The following is a 27,540-nucleotide window of genomic DNA, read 5'->3' as shown; positions in this document are numbered from 1 at the left end:
AGGTTGGCCTTGAACTCTTGGTCTCTATCAATCCTCCTGCCTTGGCCTCTCAAGGTGCTAGGATTACAGGCATCAGCCACTACTCCCGGCCCTAGGTTACTTTTTCCACCTACTTCCGTGCTGTTCCTTCTTGCTGAATTGGGATCTTATTCTCAGTTAATCCTTTTCCTCCAGCTCTTTCCCATTTACTTATAAATACCTTTAGGCTTCTGACTGGACAAAACTGTGCTTCCCCAGGGACAGTTTCATAGCAACTTTCTGAAAAGAAGGCGTCATCTCTATCACTGGTTTCTTTCCAATTCCACATTTGCATCTGAGCAGCTTCACCTGAGACACTCAAACTGAACCACTTTGAAAACAGCTTATTCATAATAGTGTAATTGACAATAATGAAATTGGAAGTAATTATTCAAAATAAGGGAAGAAGTAAATAACAATAGTTTAATTTTTTATTTTTTGAGACAAGGTCCTGCTGTCACCGAGGCTGTAGTACAGCGCAGTGTGATCATGACTCACTGCAGCCTTGACCTCCTGGGCTCAAGCAATCCTCCTGCCTCAGCCTCCTGAGTAGCTGGTACTACTGGCACGCTCTACCACCCCCAGATAATTTTCTAACCTACTTGTAAATTTAAAAAAAATTTAGCGACAGGGTCTCACTATGTTTCCTAGGCTGGTCTTAAACTCCTGGCCTCAAGCAATCCACTTATCTCAGCTTTCCAGAGCTCTGGGATTATAGAAATGAGCCATTGCACCTAACCTAAACATAACTTTTAACATTACAATGATTAAAATGATACTTTGTACTTTGGGAGGTCAAGGCAGGAGGATTTCTTGCGTCCAGGAGTTCAAGACCAGCCTGGGCAGCCTGGTGAGATTCCCCCCATCTCCACAAAAAGACAAAAATTAGCTGGGCACGGTGGCATGTGTCTGTCATCTCAGCTACTCAGAAGGCTGAGGTAGGAGGATTGCTTGAGCCTGGGAGGCAGAGGTTGCAGTGAGCCAAGATTGAGCCATTGCACTCCAGCCTGGGCAACAGAGTGAGACCCCACAGGGTCAGGCTAGAGTGCAAAGGAAAGATCTCGGCTCACTGCAACCTCTACCTCCTGGGCTCAAGCGATTCTCCTTCCTCAGCCTCCCAAGTAGCTGGGACTACGGGCACATGCCACCACACTCGGCTAATTTTTAGTGGAGTATTTTCTTGTATTTTTTAGTGGAGATGGGGTTTCACCATGTTGGCCAGGCTGGTCTCAAACTCCTAACCTCAGGTGTTCCATTCACCTTCACCTCCCAAAGTGCTGGGATTACAGGTGTGAGCCACTGTGCCCCGCTGATACTTTGTACCTTGGCATAGAGTCAATGAAAAAGCAGCTCCAAAATGGTATGTCTAGTAAGATCCCATTTTTTAAATGAAGGAAAGAAAATACTCGGCTGGTCAAGTGTGGTGGGTCACACCTGTAATCCTAAGACTTTGGGAGGCTGAGGTGGGAGAATCTTTTGAGCCCAGGAGTACAAGACCACCCTGGGCAACACAGGGAGACCCCTATCTCTAAAAAAAAAAAAAAAAAGAGAGAGAAAGAAAGAAAATACTTGGAGGAGAATGTCTGGAAGGAATAACATTTCATTGATTCTACAATGTTAATAGATATCTCTGGATGTTGGGTTGTGGATGATTTTTACTTCATCTTCTGCATAGTCTAAAATTTTTACAATAGGTGTAATAGGATATTAGACTAGAACTTTTTCTTTTTTTTTTAGGAGATGGGGTCTCACTCTGTTGCCCAGGCTGGAGTGCCATGATGCAATCATAGCTCACTGCAGCCTTGACCTCCTGGGCTCAAACAATTATCCTGCCTCAGCCTCCCAAGTAACTGGGACCATTGGCACACACCCTATAAGGTGGACACCGCCATACCTGGTTAATTTATTTTTTGTAGATACAGGGTTTTGCCACGATGCCCAAGCTGGTCTCAAACTCCTGGGCTCAAGCAATCCTCCCAACTTGGCCTCCCAAAGTGCTGGGATTATAAATAGGCATGAGCCACCGCATCCAGCCTTTAAAATTTTCTTGCAGATAATCTCTCCTTTCCATTCCTATTGCTACTTACCCCAGTTCAGACCTTCAAAAACTTTCACTTGGTCTATTATCAATAGCCTCCTGGCTGACGTCTCCAGTGACAGTTCCTCATAAATACAGCTACCAGGTTTATCTTCCCAAAGCATAATTCTAGTCTTGGGCACTCTCCTTGCTCAAAAACACTAAATGTCTCCCCATAGCCTTCCAACTAGATAGAGCATAAATTCCTTAGCTTAGTATCCAAGGCCAGCTCCTTTCATTTGTACCATAATCCAAAACATTTTTTGTGTCCTAGTTAAGTTAGGCCATTGCCTAACTTGCCCTAAACACGGGCTCTTTTCTTCTTCCTCTGTTTGTTTATGCCACTCCCATTCCATGTTGCATTGTAGTACCTACCACATTGCTCCTAACATTGCTCTTAACATACTTGTTAAGAGTTCTCCCTGTCCTAAGCTGAGCTTGGACATGCATCTTCCAACAGGTAGTCTTACATTCCCTCTGGCCCATGAGCATATAAGGTCATTTTCTCATCTGTGCTGCTGTTACACATTTCCTTATGTACTACAGACTGCTTCATGTTAGCTTTGCTTTCATTCATGTTTCGTCTTCCCCATGGAACTCTGGTGGGGATGCCATCAGGTTCATCTGTGTGTCTCCCAGAGCAGCTGGCCCAGCTTCTTGCCCAAAGAGGGGGCTCAGTAAATGTTGAATTACTTTGGAGAAGTTGTTTGAAAATGTCTTCCTGATTTTTACCTCTAATGCCTACTTCTCCTTTAAGTGAATTCCCCTCTTGCTCCTTGGTATTTTGTGTGTGAGCTGGCTAAGTGGGAACTTAATCTGTGGTGTCTGACGCCTCACTGATACTCAAAAAATAATAACTTCTCAGTGCCATCCTCTATAATCATATGATATATTCAGTGAATTAAAGGTTTATTCATTAGACTTCTACTCTGTACATGGTACTGTGGTAACAAATAAAACTTGCTATGTACTTTTTTTTTTTTTTTTTTTTTTTTTTTTTTTTTTGAGATGGAGTCTTACTCTTTCCTCCAGGCTGGAGTGCAGTGGCCTCGCGATCTCCGCTCACTGCAAGCTCCGCCTCCCGGGTTCACGCCATTCTCCTGCTTCAGCCTCCCGAGTAGCTGGGACTACAGATGCCCACCACCACGCCCGGCTAATTTTTTGTATTTTTAGTAGAGACGGGGTTTCACCGTGTTAGCCAGGATGGTCTCGATCTCCTGTCCTCGTGATCCGCCCGCCTCGGCCTCCCAAAGTGCTGGGATTACAGGCATGAGCCACCGCGCCTGGCCTCTTGCTATGTAGTTGTAAGACATCATCCCAGAGTTTTTAATCTTTGGAATGTTTCAGTGCCTAAATCTGCTGTCTGTGGTTGATTTTTGGAACTTGCCTTTGTTTCGCCATTATGGATGAAATACATTTAGAAAGGCCGGGCGCGGTGGCTCAAGCCTGTAATCCCAACACTTTGGGAGACCGAGAAGGGCGGATCACGAGGTCAGGAGATCGAGACCATCCTGGCTAACACGGTGAAACCCTGTCTCTACTAAAAAATACAAAAAACTAGCCGGGCGAGGTGGCGGGCGCCTGTAGTCCCAGCTACTCGGGAGGCTGAGGCAGGAGAATGGCGTGAACCCAGGAGGCGGAGCTTGCAGTGAGCTGAGATCCGGCCACTGCACTCCAGCCTGGGCAAGAGAGCCAGACTCCGCCTCAAAAAAAAAAAAAAAAAAGAAATACATTTAGAGTGAAGTTTGAGGATCTCAGCTGAGGTTCATCAAGTCATTCAAAAGCAAGTAGAAAATAAAACAGGAGTCAGGTGTGATGACTGTAATCCCAGCACTTTGGGAGGCCGAGGCAGGAGGATCGCTTAAGCCCAGGAGTTCAAGACCAGCCTGGGCAATATAGTGAGACATTATCTCTACAAAAAAATTAAAAATCAGCCAAGCATGGTGGTGCATGCCTGTAGTCCCAGCTACTTGGGAGGCTGAAGTGGGAGGATCACCTGGGAGGCAAAGGTTGCAGTGAGCCAAGATCGTACCACTGCACTCTAGTCAGGGTGACAGAGCAAAACTCTATCAAAAAAGAAAAAAAAAAACTGTAGCACACTCTTGCTTTTCTATCAATAACTGGACTCTCAAGAACTAGTTTCTAAATTAGTGGCTGAAAATATTGGTCAAAATGATCAGAAACCTCATTCATTTGCATTTTCTCTCTCCCTCTCTCCAATTACCCTCAAGAGAATTTGGTTCATTCTGAGCATCACAGATGACTTAATTTTGTGGTAAGAAAATAGGAATTAGAGTAAGCCAATTAGGAAACCTCAAGGAAGAGGAAGTGTCTCTAGGCTAAAGGTAAGGCTGTTGAGTCTTATTTCCTCTCTGTTCTTGACTCACTTAGTGACTGGCCAATCTCTGCACCTCCTGTTCCCCACCCTCAGGAGCTGGGGGTGGGGGTGGGGAATAGAGTGAATAAAGTCTAAATAAAATTCATAAAGATTCCAAGATGTAGGGAGGCACCATGAAATAATTGATCTTGCACTTCCATGCCCCATCAACATTAATGGGTGAGGCTGCATGTGTGTGAGGTAAGAATTAGCTGCTTTCCAAATTAAGACAGTGAGTTTCACTTCTGAATAATAGCAGTGTGCAGTGCAGGCCCATGCAGTGCAGGCCCATGCAGTATCTGTTTGGTTTCATTCTTTACTAGGGATAGATTAAAGCGAAATAGCCGACAATTCAGGCCTTATTCATCAGTGTGCCCCCTTCTTTCACAAAGAAGCTGAGTTCCAGTCAAATAGTAGGTGGCTTAATTTCACCGTAGTGGACTCTATGCTCTTAAAGTGGGTACAGCATACTCACCTGTTTGAGAGAAGAAACTGAGATCATGGTCACCAAGTAATCTGTGGCAAGGCTCAGATTCAAACCCAGTGCTGCTGACAGAGCAGAACCTGGCCATTTTCAAAGTTCACGATATGACCGTTCCCTTCTCCCACCCTTCCCCATCTTATTTTTCAGTGGAACTTTTGCTGTTCTCTCAAGCTATGAAGAGCTTCCTGTGTTAACATGCCTAAGGGGAAGCTGTATGTTAAAAACCACCAACGGTTAAGCCCAAGCCAGCTGGGGTCTTCTGCTGTTTCTTCCAGTATTGCGGGGAGACCCATGAGAATTCTCAGTGTTTTTCGAAGTCCTTGGCTTCCAGAAACAAGAAGCTGAGCATTAGGTTCTCATTTAAGGCAGAGCTTGGAAAAACGAGAAACATCAAAAGTCGTAAGAGGGTAATACTGAAGTTATTATAGCTAAAAACAAGGGTGAACTGAAAAGCTAAAGGTTTTGGCTCTATAGAGGGGTTCATGCATAGTTGTATTTAAATGTCCTTTGGGTTGAAGTGATACAAGTTTATTCCCTCCAGACCAAAGGACAGCATTTATTTTGGGGAATGGCTGAGAGAATCCAGGCACAGAACCACATTGACTGGTTAATAAGGGGATGGCACAGAAGGGAAATAATGATAGTTGTGTGACTGCTATCTTGCTAAACACTGTATTGCATCCACCATTGGTACCAGAGGGTAGAAGAACCACACTAGATGTCACAGACAAGGGGGCAGAGGAGTGTTGCTTTATTGGAATCTGGGGTTTGAAGGGCTTTGAAGGGTTTGAAGGGGTTTGAAGGGCTTATGAGAAGCATAACCTCATGTAAGTTGCCTCATGTAAGTCACAGAAGTCACACCTCAAACCACATTTGGTGCTCCATTTGTCCCTTTCCTTTACCCATAAATTTTTTTTCTGTTTTTTTTTTTAATTTTTTAATTTAAGTTCTAGAGTACATGTGCACAACGTGCAGGTTTGTTACATATGTATACTTGTGCCATGTTGGTGTGCTGCACCCATCAACTCGTCGGCACCCATCAACTCATCATTTACATCAGGTATGACTCCCAATGCCATCCCTCCCCGCTCCCCCCTCCCCATAATAGGCCCCGGTGTGTGATGTTCCCCTTCCAGAGTCCAAGTAATCTCATTGTTCAATTCCCATCTATGAGTGAGAACATGCGGTGTTTAGTTTTCTGTTCTTGCAATAGTTTGCTGAGAATGATGGTTTCCAGCTGCATCCATGTCCCTACAAAGGACACGAACTTATCCTTTTTTATGGCTGCATAGTATTCCATGGTGTGTATGTGCCACAGTTTCTTAATCCAGTCTGTCACTGATCGACATTTGTCCTTTACCCATAAATTACAGAACTAGAGTAGAGAAATTTCGTACTCTTTTCTCCTTCTCCAACACTCATCCAGAATGACTGAAGTCCTAGGTAGCAAACCATAGCTACTGGGGTGCAGGAAGAACTGAAGGATCTGAGAAAGATAAAAAAGGGAAAGATAAAGAGCCAGGTTCTTCTCCTCAGGGAAGAAGCTCTGAATTAGTGAAAATCTGGCCAGAGAGCTGGGCAGAGTCCTATATCTTTCTTTACCCAGAACTGCTACATCCCTAGCTCTGTCCTTGCTACAGCTGTCCTTTGGGGCCCCTTAACATCGGGAGACTCCCCTAAGATGTGTATTGCAAGTGGCCAACTCACAGGGCACTGTGTTTCAACACCTACTAATATCATATAGAAACACAGATAGCCTTCATTTTTCTATTCCCTGGCTCACTAAAACTGCCGGCAGAGCACCTTAAGCTAAGGGCTGCATTCTTATCTTGCCTTTAAACACCATGTGATTCAGCATGTCTGCAGTCTCTGGGAATCTACACTGCCACTTTCTACCTTTGCCTTGTGGGTAACCCCTACCTTCCACCTACCTCCACCCCCAGGGGAGAATGTGGGCCTTGCCAAATGGAGGCCCCCAGGAGATTTTCCAAGACTCACGAGATGTCAAGTCATCTCTAAATTTTTTCAAAAAACCAGAAAGTCATTTCAAAAAGCCTAACTTGATGGCCCCACAGAGAGGAAGATCAAACTTTCCACACAGACACAGCAAGTCTGCCACCCAGGCTTGTGTTAGAGCTGCAGTATTGGTACCCAGACATTTCTGAAAGCTCCCTCACCCAGGGGAAAGTCCACCTGAGTGAGTAGTTTAGCTGCTGCCTGGAGCCCGATGGCACATATTCATGAAGTCAGCTTCCAGGGGATTTCCCTTTGTGATGGAATTGGCAAAGGTTTTGTCTTTCTGAAAGATTTCCCAGAGGAATTAATTTGCCTATGTGGAAACATCTCAAATTCTAATATAAAATCTCTGACCTTTTAGGGTTTTGAAATTTGGATCTCTCATTTACTGAGATATCTTTTTGAATAAAGAAAAACAAACATAATAGAAAACCTAAACAGTGAGAATGCATATTCAACAAATGATCTGAGTGCTTACCTCAGGCTAGGCACTGTTTGGTATTGAGGATACACTGGTGAACAAAACAGATGTGGCTAGTTGGGCATGGTGGCTCATGCCTGTAATCCCAGCATTTTGGGAGGCCGAGGTAGGCGGATCACTTGAGGCCAGGAGTTTGAGACCAAACTGGCCAACATGGCAAAACCCTGTCTCTACTAAAAATACAAAAATTAACCAGGTGTGGTGGGGCATGCCTGTAATTCCAGCTTCTTGGGAGGCTCAGGCATGAGAATCACTTGAACCCAGGAGGCAGAAGTTGCAATGAGCCCAGATCGCGCCACTGCACTCCAGCCTAGGCAACAAAGCGAGACTCCATCTCGAAAAATAAGCCAACAATAACAACAAAAACAGATGTGGCCACCACCCTCAAGGAGCCTGATTTTTAATCCTAGCTTTCAATTTATGTTTGTGTTGAAAATGAAGTTGATTCCTTCCAGGAAGCGTCCTTACGAGTATGAAAATATATACACCATCCAAAATCCTGTGCCCAGCTTAAATATCACAAGAGGGGATGAAGATTTGTTTGAATGTGTGAAATAATTCTCATAGACTGCAGGGTGTGTGATATGTGTGATTTGAAATATCCCATCACAGCCCAGACATGCTGGCTCACACCTGTAATCCCAGCACTTTGGGAGGCCAAGGCAGGAGGATTGCTTAAGCCAAGCTTGTCCAACCCATGACCTGCGGGCCGCATGTGGCCCAGGATGTCTTTCAGTGTGGCCCAACACAAATTTGTAAACATTCTTAAAACATGATGAGATTTTTTTGCAATTTTTTTTTAGCCCATCAGTTATCATTAGTGTTAGTGTAGTTTATGTGTGGCTCGAGACAATTATTCTTCCAATGTGGCCCAGGGAAGCCAAAAGATTGGACACTCCTGGCTTAAGCGTAGGAGTTTGATACCAACTAGTAACTGTCACAAATGGAATTTAAATTCAGATGCAAATAAAAAAGGATGAACTCCTAACTCCCACGCCATAAGGGATTCATTCATTCAACTAATATTTATTGAGCACTTAATATATGCTGGTTATTGTTGAAGTTGCCTGAGCTGTATCAGTGAACAAAATAAAAACCCTTGCCATCGCAGAGGTTAAATTGGAGGTGGGAATGAGGGACAATAAACAGTGAATACATTTATGATTTTTTTTTTTTGAGACAGGGTCTCACTCTATTGCCCAGACTGGAGTGCAGTGGCACGATCTCAGCTCACTGCAAGCCCCACCTCCAGGCTCAAGCAATTCTCCTGCCTCAACCTCTCCTGAGTAGCTGGGATTACAGGTGCACACCATTAATCCATGGCTAATTTTTGTATTTTTAGTAGAGATGGGGTTTCACCATGTTGGCGAGAGCGGTCTTTAACTCCTGACCTCAAATGATCCACCCACCTCAGCCTCCCAAAGTGCTGGGATTACAGGTGTGAGCCACCATACTCAGCCTAAATTTATGAATTATATAACAGAAAGAAAAAAGATACTCAGGAGGCTAAGGCCAAAGGATCCCTCCAGGCCTGGAGTTTGAGGCTGGCCTGGACAATACAGTGAAACCTAGTCTCTAAAAAATTTTTTTTAAACTAGCCAGGAGTGTTGGTGTGCAGCTGCAGTCCCAGCTACTTGGGAGGCTGAGGCCAGCGGATCACTTGAGCACAGGTAGGTGTTCAAGGCTGCAGTGATCATGCCACTGTACTTGTCTGGGTGACAAAGCAATACCCCATTTAAAAAAAAAAAAAAAAAAGCCAGAATAACAGAGCAGGAACAAATGAAGACAGAGGAGGGAAGTATAAGGGAATTAATACTACTGCAAAGTTTTGGCTCTGAAGACTTGGAAAATGTGGTACAAGGGGCGGGAATTGACTTGAGAGGGAGTAGAGGAGATAAGGAGTTCTCTTTTAAACATGTGCGATTTTGAGGTGCCATATGTCTTGATGTGAAAAATATCCCATTGGTAATTAGAGAAGATTCAGCTCCAGAGAAGGGTCCAGCTAGACACCTAAATTTGGGAGACACCAGCATAGAGCTAGCTGTTGAGGCTGTGGGACTAAGTTCATCCTCATAGCAGCCTTACCAAGAACTCCAACTATGACTATGCAGGTAAACAGTAGGAATTACAGTATACCAGGCTCTTTCAGAGTCTGAGAAGACAAAAATCTTCAAAAGGTCAAGAGGAGTTTGTCCTGAGAGTAGGGACCTGAACCAGAAGCAAGGGAAAACTTTGATCAGTCCACTTGGGAACTAGCCAGTGCTGGAAAGTACCCTTTGTGCCAGATATGCTGTATGCATTTACCGTTTTCTTAACCATGTTTCAGTTTTGGATTTTTTAGATTAATAAAATTGAAATTAATTTTTAAAAACACTCTTGAGAAACTGGAATTCCCTTCTGAGGGTCTTAGAACATTTTTCCTTTAAAATAGAAAGTGAGTTCAGGAAATACATTAAAGAGGTAAGAATCCCTACTTCAGTATTACAGCAGGCATTACAGTGCCACAAACATTAGTGTATCTTGCCTTCTTTGTATACAAACCATCTGTATCTGGGGAGAAAAACAACTATTCTAACATTATGTTTTGCATTTTATATTAATTAAATAGGAGTGTGCCTTGGGGAAAGTCAAAAGAGGCACAATTGCAAAAGCCACCTGCTGTTCTCTGGGAGCTACCTCGCCAGCTTGGAATTACTCTCATTAATCCATGCGACACTAGCTGCCATAAGCCCCATCTCTTCAGCTCTAGTTCAGTATTAATCAAGGGTGCTTAACCTCATTCCCCATTACCCGTATTTCAACCTCAGTTCCACTTTCTTTTCTTTCTTTTTTTTTTTTTTTTTTTTTTTTTTTTTTGAGATAGATCTTCCTCTGACGCCCAGGCTGGAGTGCAGTGGCGTGATCATAGCTCACTGCAGCCTGGATCTCCTGAACTCAAGCCATCCTCCCACCTTAGCCCCCCGAGTAGCTGGGACTACTGGCGTGCGCCACCACGCCCAGCTAATTTTATTTTATTCTTTAGAGACGGGGCCTTCCTATGTTGACCAGGCTGGAGTTCCACTTTCAAGACTAAAAGTTGGCTGGGCATGGTGGCTCACGCCTGTAATCCCAGCACTTTGGGAGGCCGAGGCAGGTGGATCACTTGGGCTCAGCAGTTCGAGAGCTGCCTGACCAACATGGTGAAACCCTGCCTCTACTAAAAATACAAAATTAGCCGGGCGTGGTGGCGCACGCCTGTAATCTCAGCTACTCGGGAGGCTGGTACAGGAGAATCGGTTGAACCCGGGATGGGGAGGTTGCAGTGAGACAAGATCGCGCCATTGCACTCCAGCCTGGGCAACAAGGGCGAAATTCCGTCTCGAAAAAAAAAAAAAAAAGACTAAAAATTGTCGGGGCTGCTGGCCAAAGGAAGATCTTGCCTGGCTGTCAGAAAATAATGTTCTTTCCAGCGGCTACTTGAACCCGCTTCCTTCAGTGCCTAAATTTAACAGCTGCAGCTGCTGCAGCTACTGCAGCTGCAACCTGTTTCCCCCGTAATAGGAACCAAAGTGGAGGGTAAAAGAGGTTAGGAAGAAGGCAAGCCAGCAGTCTGATCAGACACATGATGCATGTAAGAGACTTGTTAATTACACGGACTATTTAGGTCACATTGATAGCCAAATCACTATTCTGGGCCCCCAGGAAGGCTTTTCGTCCTTGCTATTGTCAATTCATTCTCCAGATGAAAGCCTGAAACTGCCACGACCCAAGTTTCACCTCTTCAATCCACTCAAGAGGCCGGCTTGGCGCAGGCGCACACCTTGGAAGTCACCCCGCCCTCCATCCACCACCCCCGTTGGGGGCGGGGCCTCAGAGCTCAGCACTTGAACTGGCTCCAGAGCCATGAGTTTGGCGTGCAAGAGCGGAAGAAATGCGGCTGATACCCCGGAAGCAATCGCTGCAACTTCCGGGAGGTGCTTGTACGCCTGGTTCGGGAGCTACGGGACCCAGGGATTGTGTTTGAAGTAGTGCTTCTACCAAGATGTCCCGTGGTTCCAGCGCCGGTTTTGACCGCCACATTACTATTTTTTCACCCGAGGGTCGGCTCTACCAAGTAGGTGAGTGAACCAGGTTCGCCTGTGGTCCACCTGAATTGCCCTGTCATAGTACGGCCTGGAGCGAGCAGACGCGGCCCGAGTTTAGTCTGGGGCCGGAGCTGAGCCGGAGCTGGGAAGGGAGAACGGCTGAGGCTGGATTGAGCTCTGTGGTATTTGCACACGCGTCTGGACGCAGGGATCGGGGGCCTGAAGGCCTGGCTCTCTGCAGGGCGAGAGGCCACACTGTCTAGACCCAATGGAGAGTTAAGGAAGGTAGGGCTGTAATGCCTTACTCCGGCTTCCTGAGGCCCCTTCACTTATTGCACTCTGTGCTGGCGAGGCACAAGGCCTGTTTCTAAAGGGTAATTGATTTCTTAACGTCTCAATTAAAATGCCTCCTCTCCGTTTTCCTTTGTTTGCAGCGTGGACTTCCTGTGGTTTATTCCACACAGGCATTCGGAGCCTGCTGTGTACCAGACACTGCTAGTCCTAGGAGATACAAAGATGAATGTTACCCCTCTTCCATACTGAAGCTCACAGCTTAGAGTGTCAGATACGTTAACAAACGGATAACAAAAATTAGAAGTGCCAATTTACAAATATCTACAGAATTCAAGACATCTTTGGGAAACTGATAGAATGAGTGACTCTCGATTCTAGAGCTGGTCTTGAAATTGGCATCCCCTTTTTACCCACATCTGTTTGAATGCTCCAGTAATTTAAATGCCGGTTCTGAGTTGTAGATGAGGTTCTGTGTACTAGTTTACTGAAGAACACCTGTAGTGGAAAGAAACTATCAGTTACTCGGAATAGGAATGTATTTTGTTGCGTTGAAATGGTGTCAAGGTTTAGGTTATGATTATAAGCCAGACACTTGACCTCCTGCCATAGAGAATTGAGTGTCAGTAGAGCTTGATTTACATCTGGTCCGTGATAGTTTTATTTTTGAATGAGTTTAGTGGCTCCGTGCCTTGCACAGTAATATAATCATCTGTGCTTGGAATCATAAGGAGCGAATTGGTCTGTAAATGATGTTCTCTTCATCTGTAAATTTTAGAAATAAAGATAACTGGGAATGAAACTGCTCAGTGTATTACTGCATAGTGTATATAATGTAGCAAGAAACATCATCATGTTGGATAATTCAATAGCCCTTTTAATTTATCCCCAATTGAAAAACATGATTAAGGATAGAACAAAGAGATAACTGTATCCTCAAGGAATTTTCGTTTATCGTGTTAAATTCCTGAGTTTTAAATAATTTTCATATATCAGACTACTGCTTTCAGTGTTCTATTCGTGATTTTTAATGTGTGAACAGGAAAAGTCACTCCGAGACCTATACTTTATTTCTGTATACTGTATTGTGAAATCCAGCCATAAAGCATAATCGTTAATGCTTCCCAGATTTGGTGAGTAGAAAGGCTGTACACAGTGTCATTGTGATAGTTTTAAAAGATTTGGAAGAGAACATCTATCTGAAAACAAGTTCATTATCTAGACAGAATTTTTTTTTTTTTTTTTTTTTTTTTGTTTTGAGACTTTGAGACGGAACTTCTTCACTCTTGTTGCCTAGGCTGGAGTGTAATGGCGCAATCTCGGCTCACTGCAACCCCCGCCGCCCGGGTTCAAGCAATTCTCCTGCCTCAACCTCTTAAGTACTGGGATTACAGGCATGAGCCACGACGCCTGGCTAATTTTGTATTTTTAGTAGAGACAAGGCTTCTCCATGTTGATCTCGAACTCCCGACCTCAGGTGATCTACCCACCTCAGCCTCCCAAAGAGCTGGGATTACAGGCATGAGCACCCGGTCTAGCACCAGCCTAGACAGAATTATTTTAATCTCTGTGAATAACATACTCCCTCTGCTATTCAGGGCATTAATTAGACATTGTTAGGAAAAAGAAAGTGAAAGACTAGTATGAGCAAGCAGTTTAGTGGTGAAGAGTTCAGGCCCTGGAGTCATGCCTGGATTCAAATCTCTGCCCTGCTCCATACTAGCTGATACAGGCACTTGCCAGGCATGTAACCTTAGCCTTAGTTTCTCTTTCCAAAGTTGTGCTCATAATCATTCTTCCTTAAATGGTGGTTTTGAGGATTAAATAAGGCAATGTATGTAGAGTGCTTAACGTGTGCCTGCTGCATAGTAAATGCTCAGTGAATGTTATTAGATGCTTGTTTGATTCTTTGGCCCACTTTGTTTTTCGGCCTATTAGATTGGCACATCTGTATGGAATATTTCCCTTTTTATGTGTCCCTCCATGCTTAGTTCTCCAGTAAAATATATACATAATCATAATATTCTCAATACTGTCTGTTTATAAACTTTAGAATCCTCCAAAGACAAAGCATGGAAGGATTACAGAATGCAAGTTGTTAACATTGACAGTAGGAAAATAATATTTTTAAAATGGGATGATGGTGAGGGGAGATTAATGAATGGTAAGTATGCTCCTTATCTTCCATACTTGGGACTCAAAAGATAAATGTCTGAAGTTGATATATCAAAAAATAGAGGTATACATTTAAAGTTATAATGCTTGGCCAGGTGCGGTGCCTCAAGCCTATAATCCCAGCACTTTGGGAGACCGAGGTGGGCTGAGGTTAGGAGTTGAAGACCAGCCTGACCAACATGGTGAAACTCTGTCTCTACTAAAAATACAAAAAATTAGTGCCGGGCGCGGTGGCTCACGCCTGTAATCCTAACACTTTGGGAGGCTGAGGTGGGCGGATCACCTGAGGTCAGGAGTTTGAGAACAGCCTGGCCAATGTGGTGAAAACCCGTCTCTACTAAAAATACAAAAATTAGCAGGGCATGATGGCAGGTGCCTATAATCCCAGCTACTCGGGAGGCTGATGCGGGAGAATCCCTTGAACCCGAGAGGCAGAGGTTGCAGTGAGCCAACATCGTGCCGTTGCACTCCAATCTGGGTGAGAGAGTGAGACTCCACCTCAAAAAAAAAAAAAAAAAAAAAAAAAAATTAGCTGCGCGTGCTGGCGTACCTGTAGTCCTAGTTCCTCAGGAAGCTGAGGCGCAAGAATCGCTTGAACCTAGGAGGTGGAGGTTACAGTGAGCCAAGACCGTGACACTGCACCTCCTGGCTAGGTGACAGAGCCACACTCTGTCTAAAAAAAAAAAGGTTATAATGCCAATCATAATTATAAACATAATTTATAATTGTTAATAACGTTATTGGCAGTGTTTGCTCCCAGGGAGTGGAGAGAAAGACTTTTTCTTTTTCTTTTTTTCTTTTGAGATGGAGTTTCACTCTTATTGCCCAGGCGGGAGTGCAATGGCACGATCTCAGCTCACTGCATCCTCTGCCTCCTGGGTTCAAGCGATTCTCCTGCCTCAGCCTCCCAAGTAGCTGGGATTACAGACATGCGCCACCATGCCTGGCTAATTTTGCAGTTTTAGTAGAGATGGGGTTTCACCATGTTGGTCTGGCTGGTCTTGAACTCCTGACTTCAGGTGATCCGCCCACCTCGGCCTCCTGAAGTGCTGAGGTTACAGGCATGAGCCACTGCTCCCAGCCTGAAATACTTCTCTTAATGTACATATGCAAGTTGTATGTTTGTGCATGTATTCATATGTTAAAAATTGTAGAACACCTAGCTTTGTAATCTACTTTTGGGAATTGCCCAAGTTACTAGAGGGAGGAGGTGTGTTGGGGGGAATGGGACTCAGGCCCTAGTTGGCCAAATTCAGCCTGGCTACTTTTAGGCCCTTCTCTTCTGTTTGCTGATCCTTTGCTGGATAGGTCTGGCAAAGAAGAGGAGTAGTCATTTGGATTTGCTTGCCAGGTGTATGTGAGCATTGCCTGGTTGCTACAAAGAAGGGAGCATGCTGATAGGGAACTAGAAAGAAATGGACTGGTGGAGACATACTGAAAATAAAATATAGAAGTGTCATTGTGTATTGAAGCCAGAATTCTTGAGTTCAAGTCCTTGCTGCATAGCAGCTCTAAGAACTTTTTATCTGTAAAGATAATAACCACCAACCTTATAGGGCTTTAAGGATTTAATTAGTCAATAAATGTAAAAGCTCTTAAAACATTGCCTGGTGTATATATATAGTAAGCACTCGATTAGTGTTTTCTGGGTTTTTTTGTTTGTTTTTGAGACAGTCTCGCTCTGTCGCCCAGGCTAGAGTGCAATGGCGTGATCTCAGCTCACTGCAGCCTCCGCCTTCCGGGTTCAAATGATTCTCCTGCTTCAGCCTCCTGAATAGCTGGAATTACAGGTGCCTGCCACCATGCCCGGCTAATTTTTGTATTTTTAGTAGAGGCAGGGTTTCACCATGTTGGCCAGGTTGGTCTTGAACTCCTGACCTTGTGATCCGCCCACCTCGGCCTCCCAAAGTTCTGGGATTAGAAGTGTGAGCCACCATGCCCCACCTTCAATTAGTGTTTTCTGTAGGGGATGCTGTCAAGAAGAAACAAATGGCTGATGTAAATGGAGTCAGAAATTTCACAAATGACTGAGAAGTACTTACCATTTGCCTCTTTTGCAATTGAAAAAATATTCTTATTTCAAAGCAGTATTTCTCAACCCAGGCTTCTCATGCCCTCCTTGAATCTGATTTGCAATTCATTGCATGTGTGTGCATGCATACACATACATACATACATGTGCATATATACATAAATATGTATATAACTACACAAAAAAGGTGATGGGATCGAATACTGCTGTATTTTCAAACCTCATATTCCCCCTCCCCCAGTGCCAAGATTTCTAATGACCCCACCCCATTGAGGAATCACTGTTCTAAAGAGTAAAAGGTTAAGAGGCACTTTATAGTGAACCACACATCTCAATTATGTAGCCTAAAAGTTTAGGGAAAAGCAAATTAGCAGCTTCAAAAAAATCTTAATAACAAAAGTTTTTTTTTGCCACACAGCATTGAAATTGAACATGAATATACTTTCCTTGCCCCAGTAGAACATCCCTTGTTTTTTAATAACTAAACTCATAGAATGTGTATCTCTCAATTCGCTTTTATTTTTCAAGCCCATGTTTATATGGAAGAAAATCATATTTACATCCTGAAACTCTACAGCATTCTAAACAAAATTATGGGTGGGAAAAGTCTTAAGTTACATTTCTAATAATTGGTAGGACCTCAGAATCACCTGTAAATGCTTTGCAAAGCCTGATGAGTGACATAAAGGGAATATATATCTCTGCTGTTCTCACAGCCTGAGCTGTGCACACTATGAGCCATTGTCTTGCATTGTGTGCTTGTCCTGAACATTTTGCCACCGTGCCTTTTATGTTTAGCCACTGTATTTTTCTAGTATACAAATGAATCCGAGAAAAATTGGGGAAGGGTTGGGGAAAATTGTAGGGAAGGAAACAAAGCAAATAAGATATTACTGTGGAAGTGACATTTCTACATACAGAATAACTGTTTATACCATTTTGTTTGAGCAAGGAAGCAATTTACTTCTTAACCTAATGGTTTGTTGTTGGGTTGAACCGTGAAACTGCATGGTTGTTTTGTAGAACTACAAAAAAAAAACTCTTTGACTTTTTTTTAACCTGTAAAAATGGCAGTTTTGTGTGGTTCAATCTAATACTTAGGTATTTTACTATGTATTTAAGATTTAGAAAATTGGGGGCTTGGAGTCGAGTGTAATGCATTATAATTTTTCCCATTTAAAAAATGGAAAATGGGGCCGGGCGTGGTGGCTCACTCCTGTAATCCCAGCACTTTGGGAGGCCGAGGCGGGTGGATCTCCTGAGGTCAGGAGTTCGAGACCAGCCTGGCCAACATGGTGAAACCCTGTCTCTACTAAAAATACAAAAATTAGCTGGGTGTGGTGGCAGGCGCCTGTAGACCCAGCTGTTAGGGAGGCTGAGACAGGGGAATTGCTTGAGCCCGGGAGGCGGAGGTTGTAGTGAGCTGAGATCACACCACTGCACTCTAGCCTGGGCAACAAAGTAGGACTCCATCTCAAAAAAAGAAAAAGAAAAGGAAAAAAAAAAGGAAAATGAAAATGGACTATCATTTATTATTTTCTTGCATAATCTTGGACATTCAAGAATATTTTATTCAGTTTTGGAGTTTTGTAAGTTTCCAAAATTTTAGCCCAAACCAAAATATTTGGTGATGTAAATAGTGTTTAAGTACTGTTGCCAACATTTGAATCCTGACTTTAAAAAATACCCTTTTAAAATGCTGCCTCATAAGCTATTATTTTTATCTTTATTTCTTTATTATTATTATTATTATTATTATTATTAATTTTGGAGACAGAGTTTCACTCTGTTGCCCAGGCTGGAGTGCAGTGGTACGATCTTGGATCACTGTAACTTCCAACTCCCTAGTTAACTCAATTATCCTGCCTCAGTCTCCCAAGTAGCTGGGATTACAGGCATGCACCACCATGCCTGGCTAATTTTTGTGTTTTTAGTAGAGACAGAGTTTCACCATGTTGGCCAGGCTGGTCTCAAACTCCTGACCTCAAGTGATCCACCTGCCTTGGCCTCCTGAAGTACTGGGATTATAGGTGTGAGTCACTGCATCCAGCTATTTATTTTTTGAGACAGGGTCTCACTCTATGGCCCAGGCTGGAGTGCAGTGGTGTGATCGTAGCTCACTGTAGCCTCAAACTCGTGCGCTCAAGAAATTCTCCTGCCTCAGCTTCTCAAGTAGCTGGGAGTACAGGTGTATACCAGCATGCTCAGATAACTTTTTATTTTTATTTTTAGTAGAGATGACATCTTGGTGTTTGCCCAGGCTGGCTTGAACTCCTGGGCTCAACTGATCCTCCTGCCTCCACTTCCCAAAGTGCTGGGATTACAGGTGTGAGCCACAGTGCCCAGCCTCCTTTTTTTTTTTTTTTTTTTTTTTTTTTTTTTTTTTGAGATGGAGTCTCACTCTGTCACCCAGACTGGAGTGTAGTGGCGCAGTCGGCTCACCGCAACCTCTGCCTCCTGGTTTCAAGCAATTCTCCTGCCTCAGCCCCGCTAGTAGCTGGGATTACAGGCACCTGCCACCACGCCTGGCTAATTTTTATATTTTTAGTAGAGACAGGGTTTCACTATGTTGGCTAGGCTGGTCTTGAACTCCTGACCTCAAGTGATCCACCCACCTCAGCCTCCCAAAGTCCCAAAGTGCAGGGATTACAGGCATGAGCCACCGCGCCCGGCCTCTTGTTTCCTAATTGGCCTTCATGTACCATAGGTTGTCTGTATCTGCTCTAAGCTGTGATACTACTTTTTACCCTGCTAGTGTTTCTTTAAAAGATACTCTAGGTGTTGTCTCTAGATTCTTTGTTCTGGCAGTTTCCATTTTTCTGGAAATTATTTTAAAACATTTAATGGCAGTAATGTTAAAATGGGGATTCATTTATACAAGCCTTTATTGAAATTACGGCGCAACTTGATGAGTACTAAATAGTACAAAAAGGGTGCTATAGGAAGTGACTGACTGCCTAGGAGAGCCGGGAAAAGCTTCTCAGAGATGAATTGGCCCAGATGAAGATTAAATAAAGAAATTTGGGGGACCAGTGCATAGATCAGTCAGTGTGGATGGAGTATAGACAGTAACAACTGGAAGAGTAATTATAGCAATATTTTGAAGGGGCTTGAGTACCATGCTAGAGTTTGGACTTTGTTCCATGTGTTTTGGACAGAGCTGGGGGTGGGGGGTGGCTTTAAGAATGGCAGGGTAATTAAGTAACATAATAGAAAAGTTGAGTGTAGAAATGGGATTAGGAAGGGGACTGATGGTTCACACCTGGAATCCCAACACTTTGGGAGGCTAAAGCAGGAGGATTGCTTGAGGCCAGGAGTTCGAGACTAGCCTGCACAAAATAACAAGACCTTGTCTCTGCAGAATATATAAAATGAAATTAGCCAGGTGTGGTAGTACACACCTGTTGTCCCACATACTCTGGAGGCTGAGGTAGGAGGATTGCTTGAGCCGAAAGTTTCAGGTTGCAATGAGCTACGATCACACCACTGCACTCCAGCCTGGACAACCTTGTCTCAGAAAAGAAAATAAAAAGGGGACTGATGGCAGGAAGAACAGTTAGAAGAGGTTTGCTCAGTATCAGTAATTCATATAAACCCTAATGAGTGAATTAAGGTAATAAGAGAGAAAGGATGGAGGGGTCTCTTGAGCTTATTTTTCAAATTTTTATTGTAGAAAACTTTAGACAAATGTAGATAGGCTAGTATAGTGACCTTCATGTACCCATCACACAGCTTCATCTGATGTCAGTATTTTGTCATTCTTGCTTCCTCCCTTTCCCACACACTTTCCCCTCTCTTCTAGAGTATATTAAAGCAAATCATAGGTATAAGAGTGGATGTTTCTTGGGAAAAGGCAGGAGGTTAGAGTTAAGAGTGATAACCCAGGTTTGTAGCTTAAAAAACTGAGTGGTTAGTAATAATATTATGAAATAAGGACTGTAAGAAAAGAAGCAGGCTTTTTTTCTCCAGGGATGGAGAAAATAATAGAATTCTGGGAAATACCAGTATTTCAGGAGCTGGCTGAAGAGATGAAAGCGGTGAAGAAGATTGAGAAGGGAAGTTCAGAGAAGGAGAGGAATAGTAGAAATGATATTCCTAACAAAGAACTTTAAATTTGGCCGGGCGTGGTGGTTCACATCTATAGTCCCAGCACTTTGGGAGGCCAAGGCAGACAGATCACTTGAGGTCAGGAGTTTGAGACCAGCCTGGCCAACATGGTGAAACCCCGTCTCTACTAAAAATACAGAAAAATTAGCTGGGTATGGTGGTGTGTGCCTGTAGTCCCAGCTACTCGGGAGGCTGAGGCAGGAGAATCACTTGAACCTGGGAGGCAGAGGTTGCAGTGAGCCAAGATCGCTCCACTGCACACTAGCCTGGGTGACAGAATGAGACTCCATCTCAAAAAAAAAAAAACACTTTAAAATCCAGTTGGTCAGTTACACTGGCCACATTTTATGTGCTCAACAGCCACATATGACTAATGACTATCATATTGGACATTGCAAATATAGAACATTGCCAGCATCACAGAAATTTCTGTTGGACAGCACTGGTCTATATAAAGAACAAGGGCCCCCTTAATGAATCCTGGTAAATTCGCAAGTGCATTCTCTGTTGAGAAGCATTTTTTATATGTAAAGTGTTTTTTATTTTGTGGGACAAAAGTTTATGTGGTAGGGAAGATACTCTTTTGTGGCTTTTACCTTTTTGCATTATTTAAGCAATAAGCATGTATTCATTTATTTCGTTCAGGGATGACGGACACAAATGCTTACACAGACCAGATAAGTAATGCCAGTGAGTGAAACAGGCTGGGTGAAAGATAACAGGAAATGGTGGGACCCATGGAAAACCACAAAACACCTGCTCAGCTTAGGTGATTTTTTTTTTCTCTGTGGCCAGTTGCTATGTGGGATTGAGGATCAAGTGTTACTAATAATTTTTTTTTTCCCTAGGAAAAACTTAATCACCTCTATTAAGACCCTCTGCCTGCTTTTGCCATATAAGTTAACATTCACAGGTTCCAGGGACTAGGACATAGATATCTTTTGGGGATGCATTTACCAGTCTACCAGAGAGTTAACGATTTTATTGACTCAAAGAACCAGTTTTTGACTTAGCTGGTTTTTCTCTTGTTGTCTGTTACTCTTGCTTGATTTCTGGCCATGTCGTCCAGGCTGGTCTCAAACTTCTGGGCTCAGGTGATCCTCCTCATTCAGCCTCCTAAAGTGCTGGGATTACAAGCAGGAGCCACCACACACAGCCAGAATCACTACAAATTTAGTGGCGTTTAAACAACACACATTTATTATGTCATAGTTTCTTTATGTTTTTCATTTGTTGCCAGTAGTATTCTACACATAACTAGGTCAAGGTGGTTCCTAATGTGGTTCCGTTCTTTTTTTTTCTCTTTCCATTTCTAACATTTGCTGAGTGGCAGTGTTAAAATCTTCAGCCATGTGGGACTGGCCATTTCTCCCTGTAAGTTTGTCAGTTTTGAAGCTCTCTTATAAGGTGCATATATATTTATGTCTTTTTTATGAATTGATCCTTTTACCATTATGAAATGTCTGTCTTTATCTCTGATAATATTTTGTCTTGAAGTCTACTTTGTCTGATATTAATATAGCCACTTCAGCTTCCTTATGCTTAACTGTTTACGTGGTATACTGCTGTTTCATCCATTTATCAGCATGTTTCTGATAGACAGCATATAGTTGGGTCTTGCCTTTTTTTTTTTATCTTGAGACAGAGTCTCGCTCTGTCACCCAGGCTGGAGTGCAGTGGCCCGATCCTAGCTCACCGCAACCTCCGCCTCTCAGGTTCAAGCAGTTCTCCTGCCTTAGCCTCCCAAGTAGCTGAGATTATAAGCGTGTGCCATCATAACCGGCTAATTTTTGTATTTTTAGTAGAGGCAGGGTTTCACCATGTTGGCCAGGATGGTCTCGAACACCTCCTGAGGTGACCCACCAGCCTCAGCCTCCCAAAGTGCTGGGATTACAGGCTTGAGCCACCATGCCTGGCAGGTCTTGCTTTTTTATCCATTCTAACAATTTATGCCTTTAATTGGAATATGTAGTCCTTTAACATTTAATGCAGTTGTTGATATGGTTAGAGTTAAGTTTACTGTTTTATTATTTGCTTTTCTGTTTTGTTTGCTTGTTTGTTCTTTTGTACCTCCTTTCCTACCTTCTGTTGGATTGAGTAGTTTTTAGAATTTCATTTTAATCTATTAATTTTTTGGTTACTACTTTGCTTTTTTTTTTTTTTTTTTTTTTTTTAGTGATTGCTCTAAGGATTATATACATCTCTTAGTCTTCTTAAGAGTTAGTATTTATCACTTCACTGAAAATGTAGAAAGCTTGGCCGTGCGTGGTGGCTCACGCTTGTAATGCCAGAACTTTGGGAGGCTGAGGCGGGCAGATCATCTCAGGTCAGGAGTTCGAGACCAACCTGGCCAGTATAGTGAAACCCCATCTCTACTAAAAATACAAAAATTCGCTGGGTGTGGTGGCGGCACCTGTAATCCGAACTACTCAGGAGATTGAGGCAGGAGAATTGATTGAACCCAGGATGCAGAGGTTGCAGTGAGCCGAGATCGTGCCATTGCACTCCAGCCTGGGCAACAAGAGTGAAACTCCATCTCAAAAAAAAAAAAAAAAAAAAAAAGTGCAAAGCTTGAAATGTTGTTTACTGCCTTTCCCTTCTATAAAGTAATACATCTACATATTTTAGAAACTCCACAAGTGTTACAACTTTTCCTTTAAACAGTCATGTATTTTTAAGGAAGGGAATAAAATAATTCTTTGTGTTTGCTCAGATATTTACCATTTTTGTTGTTGCTCATTTTTTAAGATCAGAATTTTTATCTAATATCATTTTTCTTCAGCTTGAAGAATTGTCTTTAGTGTTTATTATGCCCATGTGAAAGTGTCTTTATTTTACCTTCATTCTTGAAGGATATTTTTGTTGTGTGTATTCTGAATTGGCAGGTTTTTCTTTTTACCCTTTAAGAATGTTATTCCACTATCTTCAGATTAAATCAGCAGACATTTATATATTGTTCTCTTGTGTGTAATTTGTTTTTCTCTGTTTTCAAAATTTTTTCTATTTTTGGTTTTCAGACATTGGACCATAATGAATCTATATGTGATTTTCTTTGTTTTCGTTCTGCTTGGAGTTTTCTGAGGTTCTTTAATCTGAAGTTTTTTTGTCTTTTGCCATATTTTGAACATGTTTAGCTATTATTTCTCCAGATTTTGTTTCCTCATTCTTTGCTCTCCATATAGGACTCCAGTTATACATATCTTACACATTTTGATGTAGACCCACAGATTCATTGTGTTTTTTCAACTATTTTTTCTGCCTTTTTAAGATTGGATAATTTGATGCATTTTCATATTCACTCACTCTTTCCTTTCTCACCTCCATTCTACAGTTATGTCCATTTGGTGAATTTTTAAATTTTATGTATTATATTTTTCAGTTCTACAATTTCCTTTTGCTTCTTTCATTTTTTCTTTGCTGAGATTTCCTGTCATTTTTCATTTTGAGAACATTTTCCATCATGTCATTGAGCATAGTTATAATAACTGTTTTTAAATCTTTGCTAATACAGCAACATCTGGGTCATCTCAGGATTGTTCTTTTTGAGAATTAAACACAATTTTCCTGGGTTTTGTTGTTTGGTTTTGGTTTTGGTTTTTTAGTTTGACTTGGTTTGTTTTTTGGTGTGTTGAGAGTTCTGAATTGTATCCTGGACATTTATGAATGTTATTTTGTGAAGACTCTGGATTCGGTTATATTTCTCCAAAGAGTATTGACTTATTTTGTTCTAGTAGGCAGTTAATTTGGTTATTCTCAAGCTACAAAGTCTGTCTCTTGGGTGGCATCTTAAATCTCACTCTGTTTCTTTTATCCTTAATTGGGCCGCTTGGAGTCTGCCTTGTGTGTGTTGTTATGGAATCTGCCAGAGATATGGGCAGTGTTTATATATAGAAGTTGGGACTCTTACTCCCTAGCGCTCTCTTTTCTCTCCCTCGTTTTCTAGCAGCTATTGTTACCCCCAACTGTTCTCTAGTTCTTCAGGCCAAAAAGACTGAGTTTTCTGTGGGAGTTCAGCCTTTACGGCTCTCAGATTATGAGCCCCAAAAATGGGAAGCTCAACTCATGCCATTTCTTTCTCCCAACTGTTGACTTCCCCTCTAGAATCTGACTTTGTGGTGTCTTTAGGTAGTTGTTGTTTTGTTTAGAGTTAGTTTTTATTTGTGGAGGGCTGATCTGATAGAAGCTTTATTAGCCATATCAGGATCAGAACCAAGAAGCAGTGTGAAAGTTGTACAGCTAGCCCTCCATATTTATGGGTTCCTCATCCATGGATTCAACCAGCTGATCATAAATATTAAGGGAAAAAATTGCTCCTGTACTGAACACGTACAGATTTTTTTCTTGTCACTATTCGCTAAACAATGTAGTATAACAACTATTTAGCATTTACATTGTATTAGCTAGTGTAGTGTAAGCTAGAGATAATTTCTTTTTTTTTTTTTTTTTTAGATGGAGTCTCATTCATTGTATTAGCTTGTGTAGTGTAAGCTAGAGATAATTTCTTTCTTTTTTTTTAGACGGAGTCTCGCTCTGTCACCCAGGCTGGAGTGTAGTGGTGTAATCTCAGCTCACTGCAACCTCCACCTCCCAGGTTCAAGCGATTTTCCTGCCTCAGCATCCTGAGTAGCTGGGATTACAGGCATCTGCCACCATGCCCGGCAAATTTTTGTGTTTTTAATAGAGACAGGGTTTCACCATTTGGGCCAGGTTGGTATTGAACACCTGACTTCAGGTGATCCGCCTCTCTCTGCCTCCCTAAGTGCTGGGATTACAGGTGTCAGCCACCATGCCTGGCCAAGTTAGGGATAACTTCAAGTATACAGGAGGATATACATAGGCGATGTGCAAATACTGTGCCATTTTATATCAGAGACTTGAGTTTCTGTGGATTTTGGTATCCATGGGAGGTCCTAGAACCAATCCCCACAGATAGGGAGGCACCAGCTTTTTTTTAGAAGTTATTTGTAGCGTAGGCTGAACGCAGTGGCTCACACCTGTAATCCCAGCATCTGGGAGGCCGAGGTGGGTGGATCACCTGAGGCAAGGAGTTCAAGACCAGCCTGGCCGGCATGGCGAAACCCCATCTCTAAAAATACAAAAATTAGCCGGGCATGGTGGTGCACACCTGTAATCCCAGCTACTTGGGAGGCTGAGGCAGGAGAATTGCTCCAACCCAGGAGGCAGAGGTTGCAGTAAGCCAAGATCGCATCTCTGTACTCCAGCCTGGGCGACAGAGTAAGACTCCATCTCAAAAAAAAAAAAAAAAAAGGCATTTGTAGTGTAACGGGATGGTAAAATTTTGCTATTATAATTAACCAATTAAATTGGGGTTGTGGCTTATACCTGCTGTAATCCCAGCTACTCCAGAAGCCAAGGCAGGAGGCTCATTTGAGGCCAAGAGTTTGAGACCAGCCTGGGCAATGTAGTGAGACCTCATCCCTAAAAATTTTTTTTAAATTAGTTAGGCATGGTGATACCCACCTGTAGTCCCAGCTGCTCAGGAGACTAAAGTGGGAGGGTCTGAATCAGAAGTTTGAGGCTGCGGTGAGCTATGATTGTGCCATTGCACTCAGCCTGGGTGACAGAGCAAGATGCTGTCTCTTGCTCCATAATGATAATAATGATAAAACCAGTTAAATCCAAGCCATATTTGAAGATTTCTTTTCTTTTTTTTTTTTTTTTTCCTGAAACAAGGTCTTGCTCTGTTGCCCAGGCTGGAGTGCAGTGGTGTGAGCACAGCCCACTGCAGCCTCCATCTCCTGGGCTCAAGTGATCCTCCTGCCTCAGCCTCCCAAGGAACTGGGACCACAGGCACACCACCATGCCCGGCTAACATTTTTTTGTAGAAACAGGCTCTTGCCGTGTTGCCCAGGCTGGCCTCAGACTCCTGGGCTCAAGCGGTCCTCCCTCCTTGGCTTCCCAAATTGCTAGGATTACAGGCATGAGCCACTGCACCCAACCAAGGATTTCCTTAAGGCGATTTTTCTGTAATCATTTTTGCTCTATTCTTTTGTCCTCTCTTAAATATTTAGCCATTTAGGCCGGGCGCGGTGGCTCAAGCCTGTAATCCCAGCACTTTGGGAGGCCGAGGCGGGTGGATCACGAGGTCAGGAGATCGAGACTATCCTGGCTAACATGGTGAAACCCCGTCTCTACTAAAAATACAAAAAACTAGCCGGGCGTGGTGGCGGGCGCCTGTAGTCTCAGCTACTTGGGAGGCTGAGGTGGGAGAATGGCGTGAACCCGGGAGGCGGAGCTTGCAGTGAGCCGAGATCACGCCACTGCACTCCAGCCTGGGAGACACAGCGAGACTCTGTCTCAAAAAAAAAAAAAAAAAATTAGCCATTTAGAAATATTTGATGATTTATTACAGTTTCTATTAAAGGAGATTCTTTAGCGTGATAGGCAGTAGCTTTCTCAGCTGGTCCTCATCACCTATGACTTTTTGAACACATGAGGCCAGGGCTCAGACTCAGTGCCCAGAGTAACACTCGAAGACAGAATTTTGAAATAATCTGTTACATGTCAAAATGTAAATAATGATTGAGATTATGAATAATTATCTAAAAGTTATCTTCTGTGTTTTCATATTTTCTACCATGAGCATGTATTGATTTTTGTTGCTTTTCCCTGATTACAAAATATGTGCCCAGGCCAGGCACAGTGACTCATGCCTGTAATCCTAAGGTGGGAGGATCACTTGAGCCAAAGAGTTTGAGACCAGCCTGGGCGACATAGCAAGACCCCATATCTATTTTTAACTAAAAATAAACAGGCCAGGCATGGTGGCTCATCCCTGTAATCCTATCACTTTGGGAGTCTGAGGTGGGAGAATCGCTTGAGTCCAGGAGTTTGAGACCAGCCTGGGAGACATAGCAAGACCCCATATCTATTTTTAACTAAAACTGAACAGGCCAGGCATAGTGGCTCATCCCTATAATCCCATCACTTTGGGAGTCTGAGGTGGGAGAATCACTTGAGTCCAGGAGTTTGAGACCAGCCTGGGCAGCATGGGAAGACTCCATCTCTACAGAAAAAATCTGAAAATTAGCTGGATGTGGTGGTATACACCTGTGGTCCCAGCTACACAGGAGGCTGAGGCTGAAGGATCGCTTGGGCCCAGGAGGTCGAGGCTGCAGTGAGCTATGATCATGCCCTGGTGCTCCAGCCTAGGCAACAGCAAGACCCTATCTCAAAACCCACCAAAATATGTGTCTATTATTAAATTTAAATATTGCAGAGAGTGGCCTGGTGGCTCACGCCTGTAATCTCAGCACTTTGGAATGCTGATATGGGAGGATCACTTGAGCTCAGGAGTTCAAGACCAGCCTGGGCAACATAGTGAGACCTCATGTCTTCTAAAAATTTTTTTAAAAAGAAAAATTTGGGCTGGGTACAGTGGCTCACACCTGTAATCC

At 43.1% G+C, this 27,540-nt stretch overlaps 1 protein-coding gene across 3 annotated transcripts in view; it reads left to right on the top strand.

Annotated features, from left to right (window-relative positions):
* PSMA6 (proteasome 20S subunit alpha 6) overlaps positions 1 to 27,540 on the top strand; it is a 205,501-nt gene that overhangs the window by 166,928 nt on the left and 11,033 nt on the right. The window contains exon 2 of one of the 3 annotated variants that reach the window (XM_050798123.1): positions 11,425 to 11,550. In XM_050798123.1, the coding sequence (XP_050654080.1) occupies positions 11,475 to 11,550 (76 nt within the window). In that variant the 5' untranslated portion in view covers positions 11,425 to 11,474. Of the gene's footprint in view, positions 1 to 11,288; positions 11,551 to 27,540 lie in introns of those variants that run through there. The other 2 variants (XM_050798122.1, XM_050798124.1) reach the window with 2 other exon arrangements.

This window comes from Macaca thibetana, chromosome 7 (genome assembly GCF_024542745.1).
Source record: "Macaca thibetana thibetana isolate TM-01 chromosome 7, ASM2454274v1, whole genome shotgun sequence".
Lineage (NCBI taxonomy): Eukaryota > Metazoa > Chordata > Mammalia > Primates > Cercopithecidae > Macaca > Macaca thibetana.
This window is presented reverse-complemented; position numbering and strand designations above follow the sequence as displayed.